Raw genomic sequence first — 22,940 nt, forward strand, 5'->3', positions numbered from 1 at the left:
TCTATTTATGGGTGCTAACAGTCCCCAGGTGCAGAGCTCGTCAATGTGATCACGTCCTGGAGGAAACCTGTAGGGGTTTTTTTTGAGTTTGGGTGACTGCTATTGTTGTAGCTAAAAAAGAAGGCAGGAGAGGGGAAAACGCAGTCAGCTCAAGAAGAAAATCTGCAGCTGCTGAGACAAGCTGCCACTCACAGCAGCCAAACCTTTCGTTCTGGAATGAGTGCCACTACACAAGGGAGGATATGTTTCTTGGAAGCGGGCTTACCTTCTTTCCAGACCCTGTAGTAAACTTAGTCTACCTTCCTGGTACACCTACTTGGATGGCCACAGAGGGGCCAGATGCTCAGCTGGTAGAAATCAGGAGAGTTCCTGGACTTCAATGCAGCAATGCTGATTTATGCCAGCTGAGAATCCGGCCCCAGATGTCTTTTTTTAAAATACTCCATCAAAAAACCCAGATGAAGTGAACACGAAGGCTGTGTTGCTGAGTAGTCAAGAGTCAGGAGACAGCAAAGTTGAGGCTGCAAGGGTGGGGGAAGAGTAAAGAGGGTTCAAAGAGCCTCCCCCACCTCTGTACAGAGGCCAGGATTGATTATAGTCCTTGAATTCCCAAAGCACAAGGACTGGGAAACCTTACTACCAGCAGCAGCACTAGAAACCTCACAGGAGTGGAGAAAAAAGGGCCAAAGCTCTAGCTCTCCTTCACCCCAGCCTTGGCTGGTGGAGCTGGGCAAGGGCACTGGGGAGTGCATGCTGTGCCCTGCTAAAGGATAGAGTAGATGCTACCACTCTGTGTGGTGCTCAGTTCTCCTGGAGCTGCCCTCTATTCAGGACCAGACACAAGTTTTGCACAGCTACCTATGCAGTGACTATCAGAGGGGAAGGCAGGCAGGAGGAAGGAAGGGAGGTATACAGAACTAGGAACAAACACTCTTACCTTCTGTTGGAGGGAAGCAGAATGGGAAAGAAAAAGAAAAAAAAATACAGTTAACAGATCTTTCCCTTCTCTTTTAAAAACATGGCATAAGTTAAGTGCTTTAGAAAGGGAAGGAAGGGGAGGTTGGTGGAACCAGGACAGTGCAGGCAGGTGCTGTGCAAACTTCCCCTCCATAGCTTTGCAAGTGCACCTTAATCCACGCCCAGAGCACACAATTGCTATTCCAGCTTGGAGCCTCTCCTGAGCAGGGACTGCCAGGCAGATTGCGCTGTGCGAGGTTCCTTTTTCTTGAGCAGCTTTGTGATGTGGAGGCAGGACCCCCGATGGGAAAGGCAAACACTTCTATCAAAATTCAGATGATTTTATCGGTGTGAACCCCCCTCCCCACCCCCAACACTTTCTGCAAGCCAATGCACATTCTATGGGTAATTCGCTTCACCCCACCCCGGCCACCTGCTCTAAAACCTCAATCTTTGGACTACAGAATTAACCCAGAAATTACCATGAGAGTGTCAAGAGAGAAAAGAAGCTGGCACCCTGACTGCTGGAGGCCAGTATCAATTGCCTGAGCACAGACAATTTTTAAAGGCAACAGATGTACCAAAATTCAAGCTATTGGAGTCCTTTAAACCACAACATACTATCCTCAAATGACATTCAGTGTCTGATTTAAATCAAAAAGAAGAAAATTAGGAGTTAAAATCTCTAGATCAGAACCTTAGCTGGTATAAATCAGTATAACTCCATTACCTTTACACTAAGGATCTGACCTGTAGTTCCAATCCTTAGTAGACCTTTTGTGTCAGGTGTTGTAGCATATATGACCTACAAGTTGCTCGAAGATCATAAATCTTTGCAACCCCAAGGACAATGGTGGTATTCAGGGAGGAGTGCCAACTACACAGTTATACTATCAAATATTTTAGACCCCAAATTTTACCTACCTGAAAACTGTTTTAATCTGGTGAGGAATCTCCTCCAAACTCTAAATATTTCCTTTTTGAAAAGCCCAGCACTCTGTTATGTAGAAATTAAAACACCACATCCCATGTTTATGTACAAGGCCCTATAAAACAGGGCTCTTGCACTCGCTAATTTTCTGGAGGGCTTGGCAAGAGTGCATTGCTTGGTTTGGGAGTGAGATCAAAATCATATGCCTAGGTCCCAACCAAGAGACCTCACGGAGGTTATTCAAGGAAACTTCAGGTTGACAATCACCTCACCATACACCCCATGAGTTAGGAGTCCAGGAGATAGCACTGCAGAGAGTTGCCAGGAAGAGAGAGAGAGGAAGGTGTGTGCAAAGAGAAAAGGGAAAAAAAGAAAGTTGTCTGACCATCCTTATAGTTTGTGGGCATTCTGTTGATATGGGGGAAAGCTCTTGGAAGCATGGTGAGCACTGTGCTGGCATGGTGGAGACCCCAATTATGGTGGTGTGGTGGGCAAGATGCTGCCACGGCAGAGCCCCCAGTCTTAGTACTGTTAGAAGAGGGGCACGACCACAAAAATGATTCGTGTTTAGTAGAAAATGCACATCTGAAAGTACCTGGCTGGATGCAGACCAGGCACATTACAGTGGAGATTCACCTGGCCCTTGGGGAAGTGGAGAGGAAGAGAGGTGAGATTGTGAGTTGCAAAGCTGCTAGAGTGCTACCTCCTCAGGGAGCTGTAGTTGCAAGCCTCCAAGGAAGCCACTGCAGCCTGTCCTCCCAGCAGTGCCGCCCAGAGGATTCAGGGGGCCTGAGGCAAAGCAAATTCAGGGGCCCCTGCCATAAAAAAAGTTTGTTTTGCCACCCCAAGCGGTGAAGAGAAAAAGAAAAACCCAAGTCGTGCGGCCACAGAAAGGAGAGGACAGGAGGACCCGCCGCTGAATTGCTGCAGAAGACTGAAGCGAAGCGATTGAGTTGCTGCCGACGAGGAAGAGAGGGACTGAAAGACCTACCACCAAATTGTTGCCAAAATTGCCCCCGCTCTGTCTGCGGGGCCTGGGGCAAATTGCCCCCACCCCCTCTGGGCGGCCCTACCCAGCAGGGCAGCTGCACTCTGGGGAGATGGATAAAGATTAAGTGGGTCAGAAGTAAGAAACAAAAGGAAACCCTTCAAAAGGAGAGGTGGTGATGGCTGGCTGGGGTATTCCCTCCCAAACAAGAGAAATAAGATGATGTTCTCGTGTAGTCAGCTCTTGTTTGGCTTGTAGCAGGTCTAGGATAAAGGACTACTGAGAAAACAGCTAAAATCCACTCACCACAGTAGAGTCAACCTTTGGTCCCCCATCATCTGCCACTACTGTTAAAGTGTAGAAATCCCCCTTCTCTCGATCCACCTGGCCTTTGACTGTGATGACACCCTACCAGGGACAAACAACGACAAAGATCATGAATACCCATGTCGTGCTTACTGCTCAAGTACCTAAAGCCTTGGCCGGATCAGCCACTGTTAGCTACGTACAGTGATTCCATTGATCTTGAACAGGGACAGTGCCTGAGTATTGGTGTTTGGGTCAAACTTGTAGGTGATCTGGTTCAGGTTGTCAATGGAGCGTGCGAGGACGCGCAGCACCTCCGAGCCTGGGGGAATGTTCTCTGTGATCACTGCCTCATAGGTGAGGTTTGAGAACTGCACAGCCTCATCCATTTCATTCAACAGGCTGACATAGACGCTGCAGAAACCTTGGTTGTTGGGGGGTGCCTGGTCTGTGGCAGACACATTCATCAGGTAACTGGTTTTTGTCTCATAGTCCAGGTAGTCGATGGTGGTGATGAGGCCAGTGCTCTCATCAATTTCAAACTTCCCCTCAGAGCCAGACAGGATTTTATAATTCACCAGACCTCCATTCCCTGGGGGAGGAACAAATGATCAGAGTTAGACTGGACTTCACAGAGAAGCAGACAAGGCCACAGGACCCCTAACTTTGCCCAGCAGGTCAACTTGCTGAAAGCCTGAGGGGTGCCCCTAATCTATTTAAAATGAAAGAGGTTACAGATATTCTTATATCTAATATGGAAGTGCAGCCTGAGTCCCAGAATGTAATGTTCCATCTTAATCTGAGTTAGCCGAAGCATTTTAAGCCAAGACAGGTTAACCCCCCACACAGCACAGCTGGTTTTATCATTTCTTTTACTGTTTCAGTGACTTTCCCCTCTAAGCTGCCCAAAGGTACTAATGAGATGGTATGACAGACCTCCTCCCTTTCCTGAGAATGCTTGGGACAAAGCAATGGCTAAATGTCCATCTATCAATGGACTGGCCTCTCTGCTGTCTGGAGTAAAAGAATCCCAAATCAGAGGAACTGGACTGGTCAGAAGCTGCAGGCTTTAGTCTCCCTAACCTCTCTCTTATTTCAGGCACTAATCTGCATCCTTCGCACTCCCACATCAAGAGTGGGGACAGAGAGGCAAGAATCCACTCACACAACCAGAGACAGATGGTGTGATCCCACAAGAGGCTGGGGAGCCGTGGTGGCAGATTTTTGCAGCTCACCACAACGTCCTTACCTGTGTCTCGATCTGTTGCCCGGACAACTGCGACAGAAGTTCCAATCCCTGCCGTCTCTCGCAGCCCCAGACGGTTGTACTGCCGTTGGGTAAACACAGGCACCTCATCGTTTACATCTTCCACATACACTATCACCTGGGGGAATCCCCAAAACAAACCATTAGTGTACTGCACACTGCCTGGAATTTGTCCTGAAGAAAACAATGAGGAAGAGGCTTCCCTGGCAGAAGGAGCTGCTCTCTTGCATTTCAAGGACTGTGAGCCTCTCCACAGACCAGTACTATTAGAACATAGATACACAAGCACTCCCCGCTTCAGTGGGCACCACTCGGAGAAGTTACAAGTACAAATCGTGACATTCCCCCATGAGTCCATCTCACGTAATTCCAATAAAAAGAAATAAAATATAGCTGGGAAGTTAATAATAGCAATAAAGTGGTTGCCCAATTTTGTGGGTTTTTTCGCCAACTCGTTGCCACATTTGTGAATTACGTGAGTTTACTTTATTTGCTGGGGAGATGGCAACCACTAGTTCAAACCCTGGTAGAGTTGACTCGGCCCTGCCTCCTTCTGAGGTAGACACAATTTCAATTCTAGGCACTTTACTGTGTGAGAGTCAGCGGGACGAGACCTTAAAAAGTGAGATCCTGTTTGTGCCACATAGGCATTAATGATCCTGTGTTAAATTTTGTAAGTGTTGCGGTCCACTCTAGTGTGTAGACCAAAATATACTTTCTCCACGAAAGGTGTGCTGCAGACTCGCTATCTGATAGCTTGTTCCTGGCCTCCTCTTCTACAGCTGAATGGTGGTGTTTGTATATAGGCCTCAATCCTATAATTGCATCCATATAGGCAGATTCCTGCATCCATGCAGAAGTCTGCTGAAGTCAGTGGGTCTGCATGCTACAGAGGTTCACCTACATGGATCCGACTGCAGGATTGGGGCTTGGATCATGAAGTTCTTTGGGATTCTTCAAGAAGAATGGAGTTGTACCAATAACGAATATTACTACTACTGAGGTCTGTTTTATTTAAATATGTCACTGGCCACACACCTGTATTTTCAGACAGATCAAGAGTACAGCTACCTTACAAAGCTACAATGTGAAAATAGAAAAAGGAAGCTAAGTAAGCAAGACTGTACATTCAAAAAGGAGGAGGGAAATTTCCATACCTGGACAAATACTGGGCAAATGTAACCATACAAGTAAACAGTTTTTCAATATCATGTTGTCTGTGTATGCATATTGTGTTCTGAAGTGATTATGTATCTTCTTTTTTCTAACTTGTAACTAAATAAATTCAGCATAACACGTTTCTAATCGCTTGAAAAAAATTCCCTTTGCTGAGGATTCTCTTGCCAATTTTCAGCCTAATTACGTTATGAAATGGCACAGAAAAATATCCTCCACCCAAAAGCAGTACCCATAGAATTTCCATCAGTCATTTCTGCAGCACTTTGCTGACATTTCCACCTCTGCTGACACTGCACCGCAATGAGTGGAAATTACCAACATTTGATGAAACCACTGTAATATTTTGCACTAAAAAACGTTTCACAAAGTTTTGTCTGGTTTTACCTTTACCCTCTTGTTACTCTAGGCCCAGGCATGAGCTCTTCATCAATTCTGCTGATCCCCCACATTCACCCAGTGCCAACCTTACTCTGATGTAGCTCCTCACTGGTTCTGCAGCACCCCTCCACCTTAACCTCAGTGATGTCCTTACCCTAACGGAGCTCTTCATTGATCCTTGTTCACTGTTGTAGGCTTCCACCTCAAGGACATGGGAGGAATTGTTCTCTCTGTCCAGGTGCCGTAAGCCCCGCATGACCAGCCCACTGCTGGGGTTGATCCGAAAGTGGTTGTAATTGTTTCCTATCAGTAAACAAACAAAACATAACAAAGTACATATCAATCAGTTCTCCAAGTGGAACAAACATCATGGGATCCCCACACACAGCAAAGTAGAATTGTGGAAAAATGACTCAGTGGTGATACTTGTGTAGTTAATTACTGGAATGGGCATACATCCCCACAGCATTTGTTCATTGCCCTTGATAACCAAGCTTCATCCATACTAAGCACAACTCAGAACAACTTTTAAAGCTGGTTTAACGAGAAGAATTTAATCCCCATCCACACTACAGAGAAACTGTACTAATGAAACCATTTTCAACAAAATGTGCTCAGGAGACTTCCTTTCCCTTTGCAGGACCCAATCAAGGCTCTAAAATGTGGTTGTGACAAGTTAAAAAAAATATGTTGTGTGGCTGCATATCACAGTTATTCCCTAAAACGGCTTAAGAGGTAGTAATGTGGAGCAGACTGTAATGGGTCAGTGTAAATGCAGGGTAATTATACTGGAGTAGTGCTTTTTGAGAGCTAACTACCACTAATTCATATATCGGGAAGTTTTACATCAACATGCAATTACTTATCCTTACTCCTTTGGATTCATATTTAAAACATATGTTGTTAGAATTTAGGTGCATTAATTACATTATTATGCGGTCACCCATCTCAGTGATATAGGTAATAATGTCTATCTTATAGCTATTGCAGGTATCAAAAACCTAAACGACAATGCGATCAGAGTGTAATTGCAGTCTAACTACAGTTACCATAGCATAGTCCAAATTGTCAAGGACTTATCTCTTCCAACCATAAGTATTAAAATGGACGGGGAAGAGAATGATGAAGTTTAATACATAGGGAAAGAGGTGTTTCTGTAGCTGTAGGGCAGGCCAAAGAAGGCCAAAATGTGATGAAAAAGTTACATCATGCAAGTTTGCCAGTGTGCTTATCTGGCCAAAAGGTGATAGCAAAACTTCAGTTAACCAAATCACACGGACACACAATTCCCTGTTGCAAACAGGCACCTAGACTTACCCCTGACAATCCTGTACCACACTCTCCCATTAACACCTTCATCCGCATCTGTGGCTTTCACCTTCAAAAAGAAAAAGGAAGCCAGTAAAGGCCAGTGATTTTCAGATTGTACCAGAAGCTCTCTCCTTCTCCTGCTCTTATGCAAGGCCAAAAGCAAAAGTCCTCAGATACACAGGATTGTCTTGTTTCCCCAAATCCTCTGGGTCACAGGGGCACATCTTTAAATGTCCCTGTTTCCGAATGGGTTCAGAATCAGAGGCGCCCGTCCCATCTGGAAATCTCAGCTCAACTATGGTTTAAGTTTTAAGTGTATGGATAGACTTTTCTGTTGCTCTGTACTGGCAGTGAGGAAGCATTGCTGGTCTGCTCTGCCTGTGGCAGAAAGTAAATATATGAAATTCAATAAGGACAAATGCAAAGTACTGCACTTAGGAAGGAACATTCAGCTGCACACATACAAAATGGGAAATGACTGCCTAAGAAGGAATACTGCAGAAAGGGATCTGGGCATCCTAGTGGATCACAAGGTAAATGACTCAACAGTGTAACACTGTTGCAAAAAAAGCAATCATTCTGGGATGTATCCAGCAGGAGTGTGATAAGCAAGACACGAGAAGTAATTCTTCCTCTTTACTCCACGCTGATTAGGCCTCAACTGGAGTATTGTGTCCAGTTCTGGGCGCCACATTTCAGGAAAGATGTGGACAAATTGGAGAAAGTCCAGAGAAGAGCAACAGAAATGATTAAAGGTCTAGAAAACATGACCTATAAGGGAAGATTGAAAAAATTGGGTTTATTTAGTCTGGAAAAGAGAAAACAGAGGGGACATGATAAGTTTTCAAGTACATAAAAGGTTGTTACAAGGAGGAGGGAGAAAAATGGTTCTTAACCTCTGAGGACAGGACAAGAAGCAGTGGGCTAAACTGCAGGTTTAGTTGAACCTTAGGAAAATCTTCCCAACTGTCAGGGTGGTTAAGTACTGGAATAAATTGAGAAGGGAGGTTGTGGAATCTCCATCATTGGAGATTTTTATGAGCAGGTTAGACAAACACCTGTCAGGGATGATCTAATACTTAGTCCTCCCATGAGTGCAGAAGACTGGACTAGATGACCCCTCGAGGTCCCTTCCAGCCCTAGGATATATATAATTAGCCTAAGCTAATTGGATACCCCAAGGTTCCACATGACTGATGTTCATTAACACATTTGTTAATTATCTGGAAAAGGGGGAAACATCTGTAGATAACACAAAGTAATTTAGGTTAGCTAAGACTAGGGAAGATGCCAAAGAACTTCAGAGGGACCTAATAAAGCTTGCGGAACTGGCAGCATGACGACAGATGAAATTTATTCTTGACACATGCAAGGAAATGCACACTGGAAGAAATAAGTTGAATTTCTCCAACACATTGCTCTAATGATTTGGGAAAAAGACCTGAGTGTCACTACAGACAGCGCAATGAAAACCTCTGCTCAATGTGCAGCAGCTGCTGTCAAGGAACAGACAGAATGTTAGGATATACATAAACAATGAGATAGAAGATAACACTGAAAATGTTATAATGGACATAATATATGGCTATGGTATGCCATCACCTGCAGTACTGAGTTCAGTTCTGGTCAACCTATCTCTAAACAGATACAGCAGAAACAGAGAAGGTGCTCAGGTGGGTGACAAAAATGACAATCAGCATAGAATGACTTCCAGATGGAGAGAGACCGGGGCTGCTTAGTTTAGACTGGGGATGAATAAGAGGGGGAATGAATGAAGTATACAGCAGTGAATGGTATAGAAAAGGGAAAATAGGAGCACTCACCTGACCTTTCCCATAATGCAAAATAAAGGTGACATTAAATTAACTTAAATGGCAGAAAATTTAAAACTGATAGAAAGAAATATTATTTATGCAATAGAGCCAGTAACCTTTGGACTCAAATCATAGAGCTATCATTAAAACTTCATGTAGATGATGAGACCATCCACAGTTACATTAGGTAGGATATATTATATATATTATGCTATATGTTAAATAGTTTGCCCTAAACCTTTATGGTTTAGGGCAAAAACACCCTAGTTGAGGGGATTGTGAAGAAATGTCCTTTCTTGGCAGGTTATTCTATAATTGTCCATTATGGGGTTTTTTTGCATCATGCTCTGAAGCATCTGGCTCTGGCCAGTATTGGAGACAAGTTACTGGACTGGATGTATCACGGGAGGATAATTCCTATGTCCTAGATGTATAGTATTGAATGAAATGTTGCCAAGCACTTAGGGAAACTTTACATAATGGGTCCACCTGGTGTTTCTATGGAACACTGCAGGGTTTCCCCTCCTCATGAGCACTTTCCAGGAACCCACCCCCAAGCATCCTTCTTGCCCCGCCTCTGCCTGACCTGCAGAGCTGCTACAGCAAATCTGCCCACACCACAGCTATTAGCAGCCTTCTAGCAGGATACTGAGGGGGTGGAGTGCATGATTGTCTAATGCCCCAGATGAATCAAAATTTTCTAATTTCCTTTCAAGAAGAGAAACAAATGCCCCTCTTCTCCCAATATGCAGAGGAAAAACAAGTGTAAATTGTGGCTATTGCTTTGCAAAATGACTGAAGTGAAAAATATGCATGAATGCACAGGAATTTGGGGAATTTCTCAAACATTTTTCATGGGCTGTTTTGCCATGTAGGTATAAAGGTTTTATTCTGCCAAGACTGTATGTTTTGGCTGAAAATGTTACTGAATATTCTGGTTTAACAAAGTAGAAAGGGGATTTGCAACAAAAACTCCCACAACCTCAAATCATCCAGCATCCTTCCTGTGCCACACTCAGACCCATGTCTCCGCTTCAGCGCCTGTCCAGTCCATATCCCACAGACACGCACCTTATAGCACAACTCAAAGTGCCCCATTCCCTCTCCTCCATGCTGAGAAAAATACGATTATTAGACATTTCTAGCTGCAAGCACAAAGCTAGTTTTTCTGCTGGCAAAGGGCTGTCCAATGCACTCTGCTGCCTTTTCAGCTCCCCTTGCATGGTCTAATTTTCAAAGCACAACTTAGCTTGGTCTGGGTCCATTTTTACTTACCCCTGAGCTCATTTGGTCTGAAAAGGGGACCTATTTCCTAGTGAAAAGTGTGTAAAATATAGCATATTTTGGGATGATCTGAAACTATTTTCAAATTAGTAAGGACATGGGGGAAAAGCTCACATTTCAAGCAGCTTTGACGTTCCTGCCAAGCAAACTATTTAACATGCCTGTGCCATCAGGCTTTGAGTCTGTGAGCTCATTTCTGGGACAGGATTGCATTGGCTCTCTGTTACCATGCCTGGATATTACAAACCAGATAAAATAGAGGGCACTATGGATCAGAGATCTATGTCCGCTGGCTGATAATTCTTAAGCATATCCAGAATGTCTATGTGGTGATATCAATTTGCCTTCTAAGATGCTGGAGCTCCCTTCTCAGAAAAGCTGACCAAAGGAGAGGAGTCAGAAGAGGCAGTGGTGAGGAAAACCAGAGGAAAGGGAAGAAGAGAAAGATTCTTAGCAGAGTTTAATGCAGTTCCTTGCGCTGCCATGCAGTGGGTGTGTTTAACGAGAAAAAGATTTCAGTTTTACAGTGAAGACAAAAAGGAGGGATTTTCAGAGCCCATAGAAATTAAAGGGAATTGGGCATCCAGATCTCCTAGGCCAAGGTGAAAATCCCACCCAGAAAGATTTCCTCATCCACCTTCTGCACAGGATGTTTTTTCACAGCTCATCCCAGGTTATTTGATAAAGCCACAAGGGCAGGTATGCCCTGGGGGGAGATGTGCAAAATGGGTCAGCAGGTGAAAAGAGAGAGCTTTGGCTCTACAGCGATTGGCTTCCATCTGCATTTGTTAAGCTATTTGTTTTCTTATAAACTTGTTCGGCTGCACTGCCCAGCTTCGCCCTCTGCTGGAACTTCTGGTGAAATCGCAATCAGGTGCTTGCAATGCCACTAAAATGACCGTGAAGCAACAAATCCAGCATTATGGACTTTAAGCAGAGGATTAAGGAGAATGGAAGGTGGGCAGGGAGAAATATTTGGTTAAACAAAGAGTCAGATTCAAATATCCTTATTCATGGTGAGTAGTAACTTACTCTTCAAATAGTCCCTTGATTTCAACAAAAGCTACTTGTGCAGTAAGCTACTACTCCTGGGGAGTGAAGGTGGAACAATCTGGCCCAAATAAATTTGATACTTCTCAAAATGTAGGAAAGGCACAAACCAAAATCCACTTTTCTAATAGGATAGATTTTTAAAGTTTTCTACAATATGAAAATCCTGCTTTAAAGCTGCTAAAGGCAACTTGCCAACAACTATTTGTGACTTTTTCTGCTTGTTTTCTACATGAGAAATTTAGATCTAGTCTTCCCTGTTCTCTCCTGAAAGATTCTGTTGCTGACTGGAGAAGCAGCAGGATTAGGACATCACAAGTAACAACAGACAAAGCTGAGCAGCTGAGAGGGGCAGGGCTATTTAGTTGGACGGCTTAAATGTTAAAACCCATTTAATTCAAAAGGGTGGAAACACTTGGGAGAAATGATCTCTTTTGAAAGATACAACATTCCTTCTTTTGCAGCCAGTTCTGTGGTGAGTGCTCCAGAACAAACTGACAAGACAAGATGAGATACTCCCGGTATTTCTAAAGTAGATAGCAGGGAAAAAAAAACCTTTAAAAAAAATGCCTTTAAAAAAAACTGTCAGGGCTTCTTTGCATATCAAAAAGCAGAAAGAATACACAAAGAATTTCCCTTTTGCAGGTTACCTTTAAAAGAGGGACCAATAGATACAGGACAGAAGAGAAAGGCCAAAAACAGGTAGTAAAAGGAGAGAGAGTTAAGCAGGAGAAAGAAAAAGCAAAGAAAGATTAGGGAATTATTTTGAGGAAAGGAAAATAGAAGAATGAAAAGAGTAGAAGAGAAAGTGTGTTTGAGAGAGAAGAAGAGAGTGCAAAGGAAAGAGGCCTGCTTCCATTCCTCCCCCTCCCCCAGCTGCTGATCCCAAATTGGCTCCCAGAGTAACCTAACTGACATTCAGTGAATAGCATTTAGCCACCAGACTGTACCATTCAAACTTTCCACAGGGGAAGGTGAGAGCTGCTTGAAGAATTACAATTTAGTCTGATATCCCTTCCCTAAAGGGACTACATCCAAACCTCCAAAAACAATACAATCCTAAGGAATGACCAAACGAGTTTGTTGATTCTAAAGTGCGGAGCTCTGTAGGTTTGGCTGATTCATTTAAGTTGTTTTGGCTTTGTCTGTTCCTGCTATTCCCATCCTAGCTGCCATCTCTCCCCGCATCCTACCTTACCCCCCTCTTCCCTCCCCCAAGAAGTAAGGGACTGGAAGGCAACAGAGAGCTATGGAAGGGCAAGCAGTAAGAGGGAAAAGACAGGAGAAGGTAGACAACCCTGTGCAGCTTGAGTATTAGTGAGAGTATTAGTACAAAGCCAGGGGACCAGCTGCAGCCTCATGGGATTGTCCTGAAAAGATAACAGCAGCTGTAGGAGCACACAAGGGGGAAAATGATCAATCAATGATCTGCGCTAACTCTGAAGAGCTATCCTGCAGCCTGCGTTTTGCAGCATTTCTTGACAGCTTCTAAGGGAAAGGTCAGTGCTCTCAGGTCCTTCTAATCTGGGCAGCCTATCCCCTCTTCCCATCTTTCAAGTTTGATTTCACAAAGATCTGGAGAAAAGCAAAAGGCTTTAAAGCAGCCAGGGCATGAGGATGTGAGATGGTCTCAGATGCTGCTAAAATAAGATGATCACAGTCAAACCTGATCATTCATGATCACGGTCTCCGTCCGGGAGGGAAACAGCTCTGTGAATGTATCACTTACTGGTCTGCAGGTAGGGTTTTGGGGCAGTGGGCTGAGGAGATTAGTCAAAGGGAAACATATTTTAAGTGATTGTTCTGCATTGATTAGGTACTAAAATACTGAGTTTTCTGAAACTTTGTATTTGGTAGTATAAAACTGAGCCACTGAATTTTACATCCTTCTCCAGATAGGTAAAAGGTGGTTTTTTGTTTGGGTTTTTTACAGTTTCTTTTCCATATTAAGGAGAGCCGGGGACACTTTCCTAGCGTTCACCAATTTCAAGATACAATGAGAAGGGAAGAGGAAAGCCCTTTTCCATCCACACTGTGTCACAAGTGCACAAGCCACTGAAAACGACTTTCTTCTAGCAGAAGATCAGAAAAGGTGATGAGAACTTGTGAAAACGACTGCAAAAATGCACAAACCCACCCCAGACCTGCTATTTGGTGAGACCGAGGAGAGGAACTTTTTGTTCCATATTTTATGATGTTCCAAAACTATGACTTTTTCACTTTTGTTGCGAACATTTTACAAAATGAAACCCTTCACAACCTTCATCTGCGTGCTACAAAGATGTGATCTGAATCTGAATCATGGGCATATGCCAGTCACTTCATACTATATTTAATCAGATAGGGGCAATGTTTTGTATGGTGACTGGCAGATTGTTTGCTCTTCAACAGGCCTTTTATTAATACTGCTGGATTTCACTAGCTAATTGTGCCTGCTGTGGGAGCAATCACAGAATGGCAACTCTGGTGTGCAGGCAGGGCTGGGAGGAAATGGAGTGGCTAGTATTTTTAAAAATACTGCTGGGCAAATACGTTGTTAACATATTTACAGAATAATTTATCCAATTAATTTCCATGAGATTTTACAAAAAAGAAATTAAATTCTAAATTATTTGCCACCTCTAGTTGTATATGTGGCTGGATTGAATTCCACTTTCAATTCCAATGAATACATGCCAATTTTATATATACCAGGCACAAGTTGCTCAGCAGTAGTACAAAACTAATTTCAAATTGCTAGCTGCAGCCCTGGCCTGAATCTATCTGTTACCCAGAGCAGCCATTTCCTCCTGCACGGAACAGTGAACTGATGAAGGCCTTTGACTTTGTGTGGTAGCAAAGTGTCCCGCTTAGTATGTGGTATATGGGGGAGGTTCCCCTTCCTGCTCTGAAAGCCATTAATATGGAAAGTCCTTCACTCTAGTGAGTACCACACAACAGTTCCCAGCACTAGCTTGCTTTGGGGTCCAGGCTCTGGCAACACCATCTCAGAGACAGAGAGAGAGAGAGAAGGGCATGCAGCTGGGGAAGGGATGAGAGAGGTACAAGCAACTAAGGGAGGAAGCGATGAGATATAGGAAGGATCTGCAGAAAGAGAGCAGGAATATTTCTTCCCATACCTGCGAGTCTGTTTTAGTTTACCTGTGGATTAGGATGAGCACTCAGCAGGCTTTGATGGGAGAAGGGAAATCAATACACTGTCTCAGGAAAATAACAGTGGACATTAAATTGAGAGTGGACATTAGAGTGGAGGAAAACAGACATAATGGCAATACAGACTGTGCACAAAGTTGTCTGATTTATCAGAGAGATTCCATTCTTCAGTTCAGAGCTCAGGGGCCAAATGCACTCAATTACAGCAGTGTAAATTTGGAGCATCTCCATTCAAGTCAGTGGAGTTGCAAGAACACTAGTTGTAACCACGAGCATATATGGCCTACACCTGCTAGCACAAGTGACTTATGTTTGCAAATCCCTTCGGGTATTCTCAGCCTGAGATACTGGATATTGGCTGTGCAGCACTCTATACTGTCAAGCGCAAGAATTCAAAGCTCTTGAGACAGATCTCCACAAATGAAATTCGCTTAAAATCTAACACATTTTGGTTTTTTTTTCTTTGCCTTCTGGTTTTTGAACCTCTGTGCTGTACATGGGTTCATGTTTTCAAGCGTGGCTCTGTAACCATGAAGGCTAGGAATTTTCTTTTTCTTCCTTCCTTCCTTTTGAAAGCTGAGATTCTCATGTAATGACTTGAATCCAGGGACTGGATCCTTAAGAAAAAATACCAAATATTGCAAGATTTGAAACAGAATCACAAGAGCTGGCAAGACTAATCTCTGGTAGTGTTCACGTGAGCCAGAACCCTGTGAATCATGCTGAGAATACCACTCTGGAAATCAAAAGGATTCCCAACTGACTCAGTCAGTGGAAGGAGGACATGACTCAAAACCTCCCTCATCCCCGTGGATGGCTGGGAATGGAACTGCCACTGAGGCCATGTGAAAGGAGTGCTTTGGGTCACTCTCCGGTGAACACTGACAATAATGCTGGTGGTATCCCTGGGGGGCACTCAGCCACTTCTCCAATGGAGTTGTGGTAGCACGGCAGGGATGCCAGGGTGAGGGGGTGTGACGTCTGGAAAGTTTGCATTTTTTTAACATGAAAAATCTTTCCACTGAAGGTAGGCAGCTGGAAACCTCCAGAAGCACATCTGAACTTTGTGAAGAGGACTTCTGACCTTTCAACTCTGCCACGTGCTAAAGGAAATAATCTGATCTTGTGTAGGTAATTCGGTTCATGTGGTTTTCTTGGAGCTCTCCAAGTGAAGTCTGAGCTGTTTTGGCCGCAGCAGGGCAGCTTTGGAAACTACAGGTAATGTGGTGGCTTTTCCCTACTTGTATTGAGGGCAGTTTCTCCATCTGAAATAATTGTGAATAAACCCCTTTCATGAGAACCAACAGAAGGTGCGGGAAGGGCAGAGGCTGAAACAAAAGCAAACACATACCTTACCAACCTGAAAAAAGAATTCCATTGATGGGGGAAGGGACCGCCTCAGATCTGACATGACATTTAGTAAGATAAATAGGCCTAAGAAGCGATCCAGGGGAATGAGATTCTGACAGTGTCACAGGGGGACTGCATTATAGCTGTGTACATTGAATCTTAAGTCTGGTCACTCTCCATATGTTCTTCATCATACTAAATAGACACCGTCAGCCACAAGTATTGTTAGGGAGGGACTGGTTGGTTAAGTCATTATTAATGCTGGAATATGATGTGATTGCTTAATGATTGAGAGAGAGAGAGAGAGAGAGTGTATGTATGTAAAATGCTGTTGTCTTTTTTATTATAATCAATAGATATGCCTTAAAACTTTATAGACATTTAAAAAATTGTGGATTTTTATATTTTCACCTGTTTAAAAATGTTAGGACTGCATATTGTGGCGTTCTAGAGTATTTGTATAGCAAACATTTTGCAGTCGTGATTTAATCTTTGTAGAAATATGCAGCAGAATATTTTTCCAACTCTCAGTGTCACTGGTGTCAGGATATAGTGTCGTTCACACGCAGAATGGATTTGCTATATTGGATGTAGGGATTCAGCTAAAAGCTGCAAGTAAGCATGACTTAGCATAGTCACTTTTCCTGCTTCTCTCATAGAAATGCGGAGTTAGACTGTGAGTTGGATAGCTCCTCCCCAGCCACCTTGATAACTGTCCACCATGTCTGTTTCAACAGTACAAGCCTCAAGCTTCTATAAAAACAGCCATTTAAATGTTAGCTTCATAGATAAACCATCAAGGATATATGTGGGAAATATCCTATATCGTTCTGTGCATGTTGCTTGATTCAGCTTTCATTTGGATAAATTCATTATATAGTTAAGTCTCTCCACTGACTTTTACACCTGGGAGTTGCCTCTTTATCAATGGCTACCAGTACTTCCACTGAAAACCACCAACTGCAGCCTAACTCTTAGCTGTGGGTCAGACGTTGGCCCAGTTTTGCCTGCTTTGCACTGCTCTGGCAATGCAAAGCAACAATAATGCTGGCTTAGATGGCTGGTGAAGGATCCCACTAGCATGGGGGATTTCCTGAGTGATACCGAGCTGCTGTAGCTGCCCCTAGGCTACCTTCTTTACTGGTCCTCAGTGTAGGGGGCATGACTGGGGAATTTTTTTTTTTTTTAATAAGCTGGCTAAGGTGTAAAAATTTTGAAGGAAACTAACTCATTAGCCTGATATGAAAAACAGGGTTCTAAAGATAAAGAGAGAAAAAGATAGTCTTGTGGCTAAGGCATTGAACGGGATCAGGAGATCTAGGTACAATTCCTTACTCTGCCACAGATTTCCTGTGCGACCTTGGACAACCACAGAATCTCTCTGTCCCTCAGTTCCCCATCTGTAAAATGGGGATAACAGTACTTCCTTTGTATGTCTTGCTTATTATAGGCAGGGGGGCAGCATTGCCTATTATTAAGTGTACCAGGCATTTTGCATTATAAGTTGCTGTTTTCACTTACTTATAACTTTGTCAAACTTCAACTATCTGGGCTGACATTTTCCATACTGGATGTCTGCCTCAGACTGAATTTGTTTGGAAAATTTCAGCCAAAATGGGTCAGCCATTTCTGGGAATGAGGCTATGGAAAAGTACATTGTTTTGCTCATGTTAAATTCTTGAGACCTTTTCTTTGAAAAGCTCTAGCTCCCGTTTGGAGCAGGGACTTGAAATTTGGCAGGAGATGGCCTTTCTGTCAGGGATTGTGCCTTTGCCATCCCTATGGAAATCTGTCTTGATTTGGCCATGTTATAAGCCTTTCAAAAAATCGCAGTAATAGCGATGAAACCGCCTGGCAAAGAGTTCCATCTCCCTCTTCTGCTCGTCCACACATTGAATGACAACCTACTATTGCTATCAGTTACTTCAGGTCCACCTGGTTGATCCACCCCCGCTGACAATGCATGTGGGTGTCATTTTGATGCCACATGATGGAATTTCTGTTTTTTCAGTTTGGGTTTTTTTAAAAAAAAAAACAAGGACTTTATCCATAAAACTACATTAAAATAACATTACTAAGTTTGCAAAGTCTAGCACTCAAAATCAAGAAAATGCCAGAATTAAGGTTGCTTGTGTATATGCATTATTGAGAGTCTTAAATGACATGATCACAAACTATTTTTTTCCACAGCAACCCTGCCCCATTCAGTGCACAGGATAGACAGTCCTCACTTGATGAACTGCTTATTCAAGATTTTGTTTTCTCCTCCTTGTTCACCATGTGGCCTCATGAATTATTGACTGTGTTGGGGCTTCTCAGGGCTACTGTAATATAATTATAATAAACCAATTAATAATAATTTTAAAAATATTTACCCAGCCCTTATATTTCTTGAAAATCCAAGCAACTCAGTGATGAAAAGAAATACATCTGAATTTTAAAATGAGTGTTTGAGAATGAGTGCACATAGCTGCATGGTTGTACTAAATGCCTTTAGAACGGCCTTGGTAGCAACATTTTCTGGAGTTTCACTGAAAAAATCCCCAAATTATCCAAACCTCCCCCCAATTATATTTGGTGAAAAATTCTGATGAATCAAAAAGACATTCTCTGTTTAAAAATGTTTTGATGGAAATGTTTCGACCAGCTCTAGTATTCCCTTACTTACACTTCGCTGCTGAGCTTTATATAATGGAGTTCCACTGGAATAGCCGCACTAGAGATGTGACACGCTAATTACCCAGGGCAATGCGGGAGGGGTGTGTTTTGCTCCACGTACCAATATGTGGCTATATATTCCCTTTAACAGATATTCCTGTCAGGAGGCTCTGTTGTTTTATATATCTGTATTTTAGTTCAGTGCACAGAAACTGTATTTAATAGATCTAAATTCCACCTTTTGTTGCACTGTCCCTACTGGTGTCTTGGAACAAACAGTTCCATAACCTTATGACACAGGCTTGCAGCCCTGTACTTCATTTCTAGAGAGTCCAAACTCTGGACTATCAGCCAGGGTCATTTAATTGACTAAAAATAAAAAGCCAGCTGCTTGTTAGAAGGTGTCAGAGTTACGAGTGAAATGAGAAGACATGCACTTTGCCCATGTGATGATGGGCCTCATGGAAACTTCACCTACCCTCACTTTTACTGGGGCCAGTGGAAGCTTCCTGCATCGTGTTTTTAGGTGCATTTTAGTACTGATGAAAGGTGCTGGGCTGGCAGCCTGGCAAACTGAAGTCTTCTCTTTATCCAAGGAACACATATATGACATGAATCTCACACACTGGCGTACTGATGTGCCTCAGCCCAGTTCTGGAGGAACCATCCTCAAAGGATAAGAAGGTCATTCCACTTCTAATCCCAAGTCGTTGTAGTCCTCCTTGCTGACGTTACCCACGTCAGTGCCAACTGGCACCAGTCATGAGGGTGGTGTTGGTGATGTGCACACCTCTGTGGCCTGAGGCCATCAGTCAATTTTACAACAGCTATGGAACCGCTTCTAGATGGTAATAGTTTAAATCACCTTATTTCTGTTCATGTTCTGCATTGCAGGAAAGATGAACACAGAGGATGTTGGGAATGAGACATCTCCAACACCTAGTATCCTTGGATTCCTTGTAACCACCACCAAGTTGGTCCCACTAAGTCCCGTGCCCCCAGGGGAGAAGCCAGACCCTTTGCCTATTATCATCGCACTCATCTGCATCTTTCTCCTCCTGGCTACCTGTCTTATCTTTGTCACTCTCTGCAAACCAGCAGCACTCGACCAGGCCCGCTATGGGCCACATGAGTGCATGCCCTACCACCCAGAGGATGCCAGTGAACCACAGCTAAGGTTCTGGAAGCGACTGGGCTCCCTAAGGCGTTCCATAAACAGCTTCAGGCGGACCCAGCCTGTCTCTCAGCACCATCGGACCTGCTCAAGAATGCCACCAGCCACCCAGGACTGGGACTTCATGGAGTCCACTAAAATGTGACAGCTGTTTCTCCACCATTCTGCTGCAAACACCAACTCATCTCATTGCACAAACACCCCATTCACTGCTATCAATGAGATCTCAAATCGTCCAATACCACTTTGCAGAGCACAGAGTCAGGGCAGAGACCTTGGGAGAGCAGAGTGGCAGCAATTCCCGTACCTATGGAAATCTCTCAAGGAGTCCCACAGCCCACAATGTGGGAGCATGAAGTTTGTAAAGACCAGCTGATGGAACCAGATTACACCAATGTGGTACTGTTTCTTGGGACCCTACAATCTGGAACTAACCAGCAGTGAGTGACATAAGACCAGCAACATCTGCTGGGGAAAGCATTTGACAGAAGGCATCACTAATTCTAAGGCTCCTTGCAAAGTGTCTCCCTGGGGTTAAGGTGTCTATTTCTCCAAGTTTTGGTAGTTTGAAGTTTTTCCTCCATCTCCTTTACTGTAAAGACCCAGGGGTGCACATGCTGATGTTAAAATATCTGCCCTCTGTTCATTAACGGAAGCATTAGGGTATGTCTACATGTAAACCACAACAGTGGCACAGCTGCATCTCTGCAGTTGCATTCCTATAAGGCTTCAGTGAAGACACTACATACAACAAACAGGAGGGGTTCTCCCATTGGCATAGGTACTATGCCTCCCAGAGTGGCAGTAGCTAGGTCGATGGGAGAATTCTCCCATTGACCCAGTGCTGTCTAGAGTCAGGGTGGGTATATCGGCTTAACTGTGTCACTCGGGGGTATGGATTTTTCACACCCCTGAGCAACATAGTTATAATGACCTAATTTCCTAGTGCAGACCAGGCCTTAGCCATTACAGCTCTTAGTTCATGGAGAATAGACGCTCTCAAAGGTTTTGCCAAAGTCAGATAAAGACCCCAAACACAACTGTTTTACTTATGAAGAAGCACATGGTCCCTGTAAGCCAGGTGTGGGACTGTGGCTAAGTGGCCCTGTTCAGTTCACTGTATACACCCTGAGCCAGTACAGGTGGAGGGAAGCAGACCCAGTGCAAGGCACTGTGTTGAATTTGCAAGGAGGTGATGGGAGGAAGTGCCTTGCAGGTGTTGCATTCAGACCAGATCTCCCTTCAAATATTCAGCAATAGCTGATTCAGCACTTGGGCTGCCACCATTTTAAAGTTTGTTCTCTGGGACAAACAGGTCATGGCCTGATGCTGAGCCACCGTGTCACATCCCCCCACCCATGCCACCCCACAATGCTGTGATACATCACTGCCACCTTGCGTAAAAACATAACATGCTGACATTGTGTCAGTCTGGATGTTTTCTAGGAACCAATAATGTCCTTCAATCCTCACTTGCAACACATGTGCCATTTTAAAACAAGGACATACAAGCTGGGCTCCAAATGGTGCTGTTTGAGCACACTTTGTGGTGGAGGGCCCTTGCGCCTTGTGAGGGAGAAGACAAAGAAGGGAAAAAACTAGTGAGGATACTGGATCCCTCTCTAGGTCACAGAGAATAGGGAGTTCATTAACCCCTCTCCTCCCCCCATATTCACCAAATTCAAACATTTTCTTGAGGGCTCACTTATTTGCATCATCTGCATTAAGCACTAGCCTTTAATACTAGTAAGGAAAGTGAAATAAATGCTATTCTAAGCATTTCTGCTGGAAGCCTTGAGAATTTCTAACACGGGTGTCCCTGGGATCTTTTGTCTTTTAACCACTAACGATGCCCCTTTCTGGGACACACTGTGAAATGGAGCTTGAGGATGGGTGGCAGAGGATGTGAAATGGTGTTACTTCAGTTTTAATATGTGTCTTGAATATTGCAATTAAAATATTCAGGGTTGCTGTTTTCTGGTCTGAAAGGGGTAGGTCCAAATGACACCCATGGGAAGATTTCACAGATAGCTTAGAATATCAGGGTTAGAAGGGAACTCAGGAGGTCATGTAGTCCAACCCGCTGCTCAAAGTAGGACCAATCCCCAATTTTTGCCTCAGATCCCTAAATGGCCCCCTCAAGGATTGAACTCACAACCGTGAGTTTAGCGGGCCAATGGTCAAACCACTGAGCTATCCCTCCGCAGTTAGAAGGTGCTGCTTGGTTTCTTTTGAAGAATGTTGGGTAAGTCATGTAACATCTGTATCAAATGACTTGGGCAAGAGAGCAACAATCTCACTGGCTAACAAACACTGCGTCTAAGATGAGTGACCCAGGGTAAATCTATTACAGAAGTGTATTTCCTGAATTGACGTGTAGTCCTTTTAAGCAGATGTATTCCTTTATGTTTTCTATTGTATTTTACATTTTTGTGTCCTTACAAGCTTATTCTTTTAGCTGGTTTATTCTGGAACTGGGGCCTCATTATAATTCTGTAATGGTTTGGAGTTTGTGCATAGAAAATGTCTTCTCTCAGCTGGCCTATTCCTAAGCAGGTGTGTGCTAAATAAGCTCCACTGTACTCACTCTCTGTTCACCATGTAAAGTCTATGTACTCATCCTCGTGACACAATCTGTAGGTTGTTATACGTTTATATGTAATCATGGACTCCACAAATGTCTACTGAAAAACCACTTCAATAAATAAGCAGCAGGTTCAGGTAAACATGCTTGTGAATGCATTAAAAGGGCCTCTGGAGGGTTTCAACCACTGGCAAGTTGGCTGTGCAAGGATGAGCCCCTCATTTCTGCTGTAAAGGACATATGACTAGCATGGTAATCTACCTTCCCTTTCCCAAAGAAGTTCTCTAAAAAGGGCAGTATAAATAAACATAGCACGTTTGTATCTTAGGGACAGGTTTTCCAAAAAGCTCCACACCCGGCAGCTCCCATTTAGCTACTTAAATGAAGTGGCCATATTTTCAAAAGTGCTCAGTGCCTAGCAATGGAGACGCGCTCTTTCCACCGAGCATCTTGAGAACAATGAGAACTGCTAGGTTCTCATTTAGCCCAAAGGGTTCATGACACACAATTTAAAACACGGGGAAACATTAAGAGAAAGGAGAATGCATCTTCTTTA

At 43.7% G+C, this 22,940-nt stretch overlaps 2 protein-coding genes across 11 annotated transcripts in view; one reads left to right on the top strand and one right to left on the bottom strand.

Moving 5' to 3' along the window:
* The window catches only part of CDH23 (cadherin related 23), a 522,984-nt gene that overhangs the window by 119,025 nt on the left and 381,019 nt on the right, over nt 1-22,940 (bottom strand). For all 10 annotated transcript variants that reach the window (XM_073353546.2, XM_073353545.2, XM_073353547.2 and 7 more), the window contains 5 exons: nt 7,324-7,384; nt 6,161-6,309; nt 4,432-4,567; nt 3,386-3,774; nt 3,183-3,284 (listed from right to left, as the gene is read on the bottom strand). In XM_073353546.2, the coding sequence (XP_073209647.2) occupies nt 3,183-3,284; nt 3,386-3,774; nt 4,432-4,567; nt 6,161-6,309; nt 7,324-7,384 (837 nt within the window). The remainder of the gene's footprint in view (nt 1-3,182; nt 3,285-3,385; nt 3,775-4,431; nt 4,568-6,160; nt 6,310-7,323; nt 7,385-22,940) is intronic.
* Nucleotides 13,421-22,526, top strand: C7H10orf105 (chromosome 7 C10orf105 homolog). The gene is made up of 3 exons (XM_073354924.2): nt 13,421-13,619; nt 15,646-15,836; nt 19,521-22,526. Exon 3 carries the CDS (start codon nt 19,526-19,528, stop codon nt 19,943-19,945), a length of 420 nt encoding a protein of 139 aa, XP_073211025.1. The 5' UTR covers nt 13,421-13,619; nt 15,646-15,836; nt 19,521-19,525; the 3' UTR covers nt 19,946-22,526.

The sequence above is a fragment of the Lepidochelys kempii genome, chromosome 7 (genome assembly GCF_965140285.1).
Source record: "Lepidochelys kempii isolate rLepKem1 chromosome 7, rLepKem1.hap1, whole genome shotgun sequence".
NCBI lineage: Eukaryota > Metazoa > Chordata > Testudines > Cheloniidae > Lepidochelys > Lepidochelys kempii.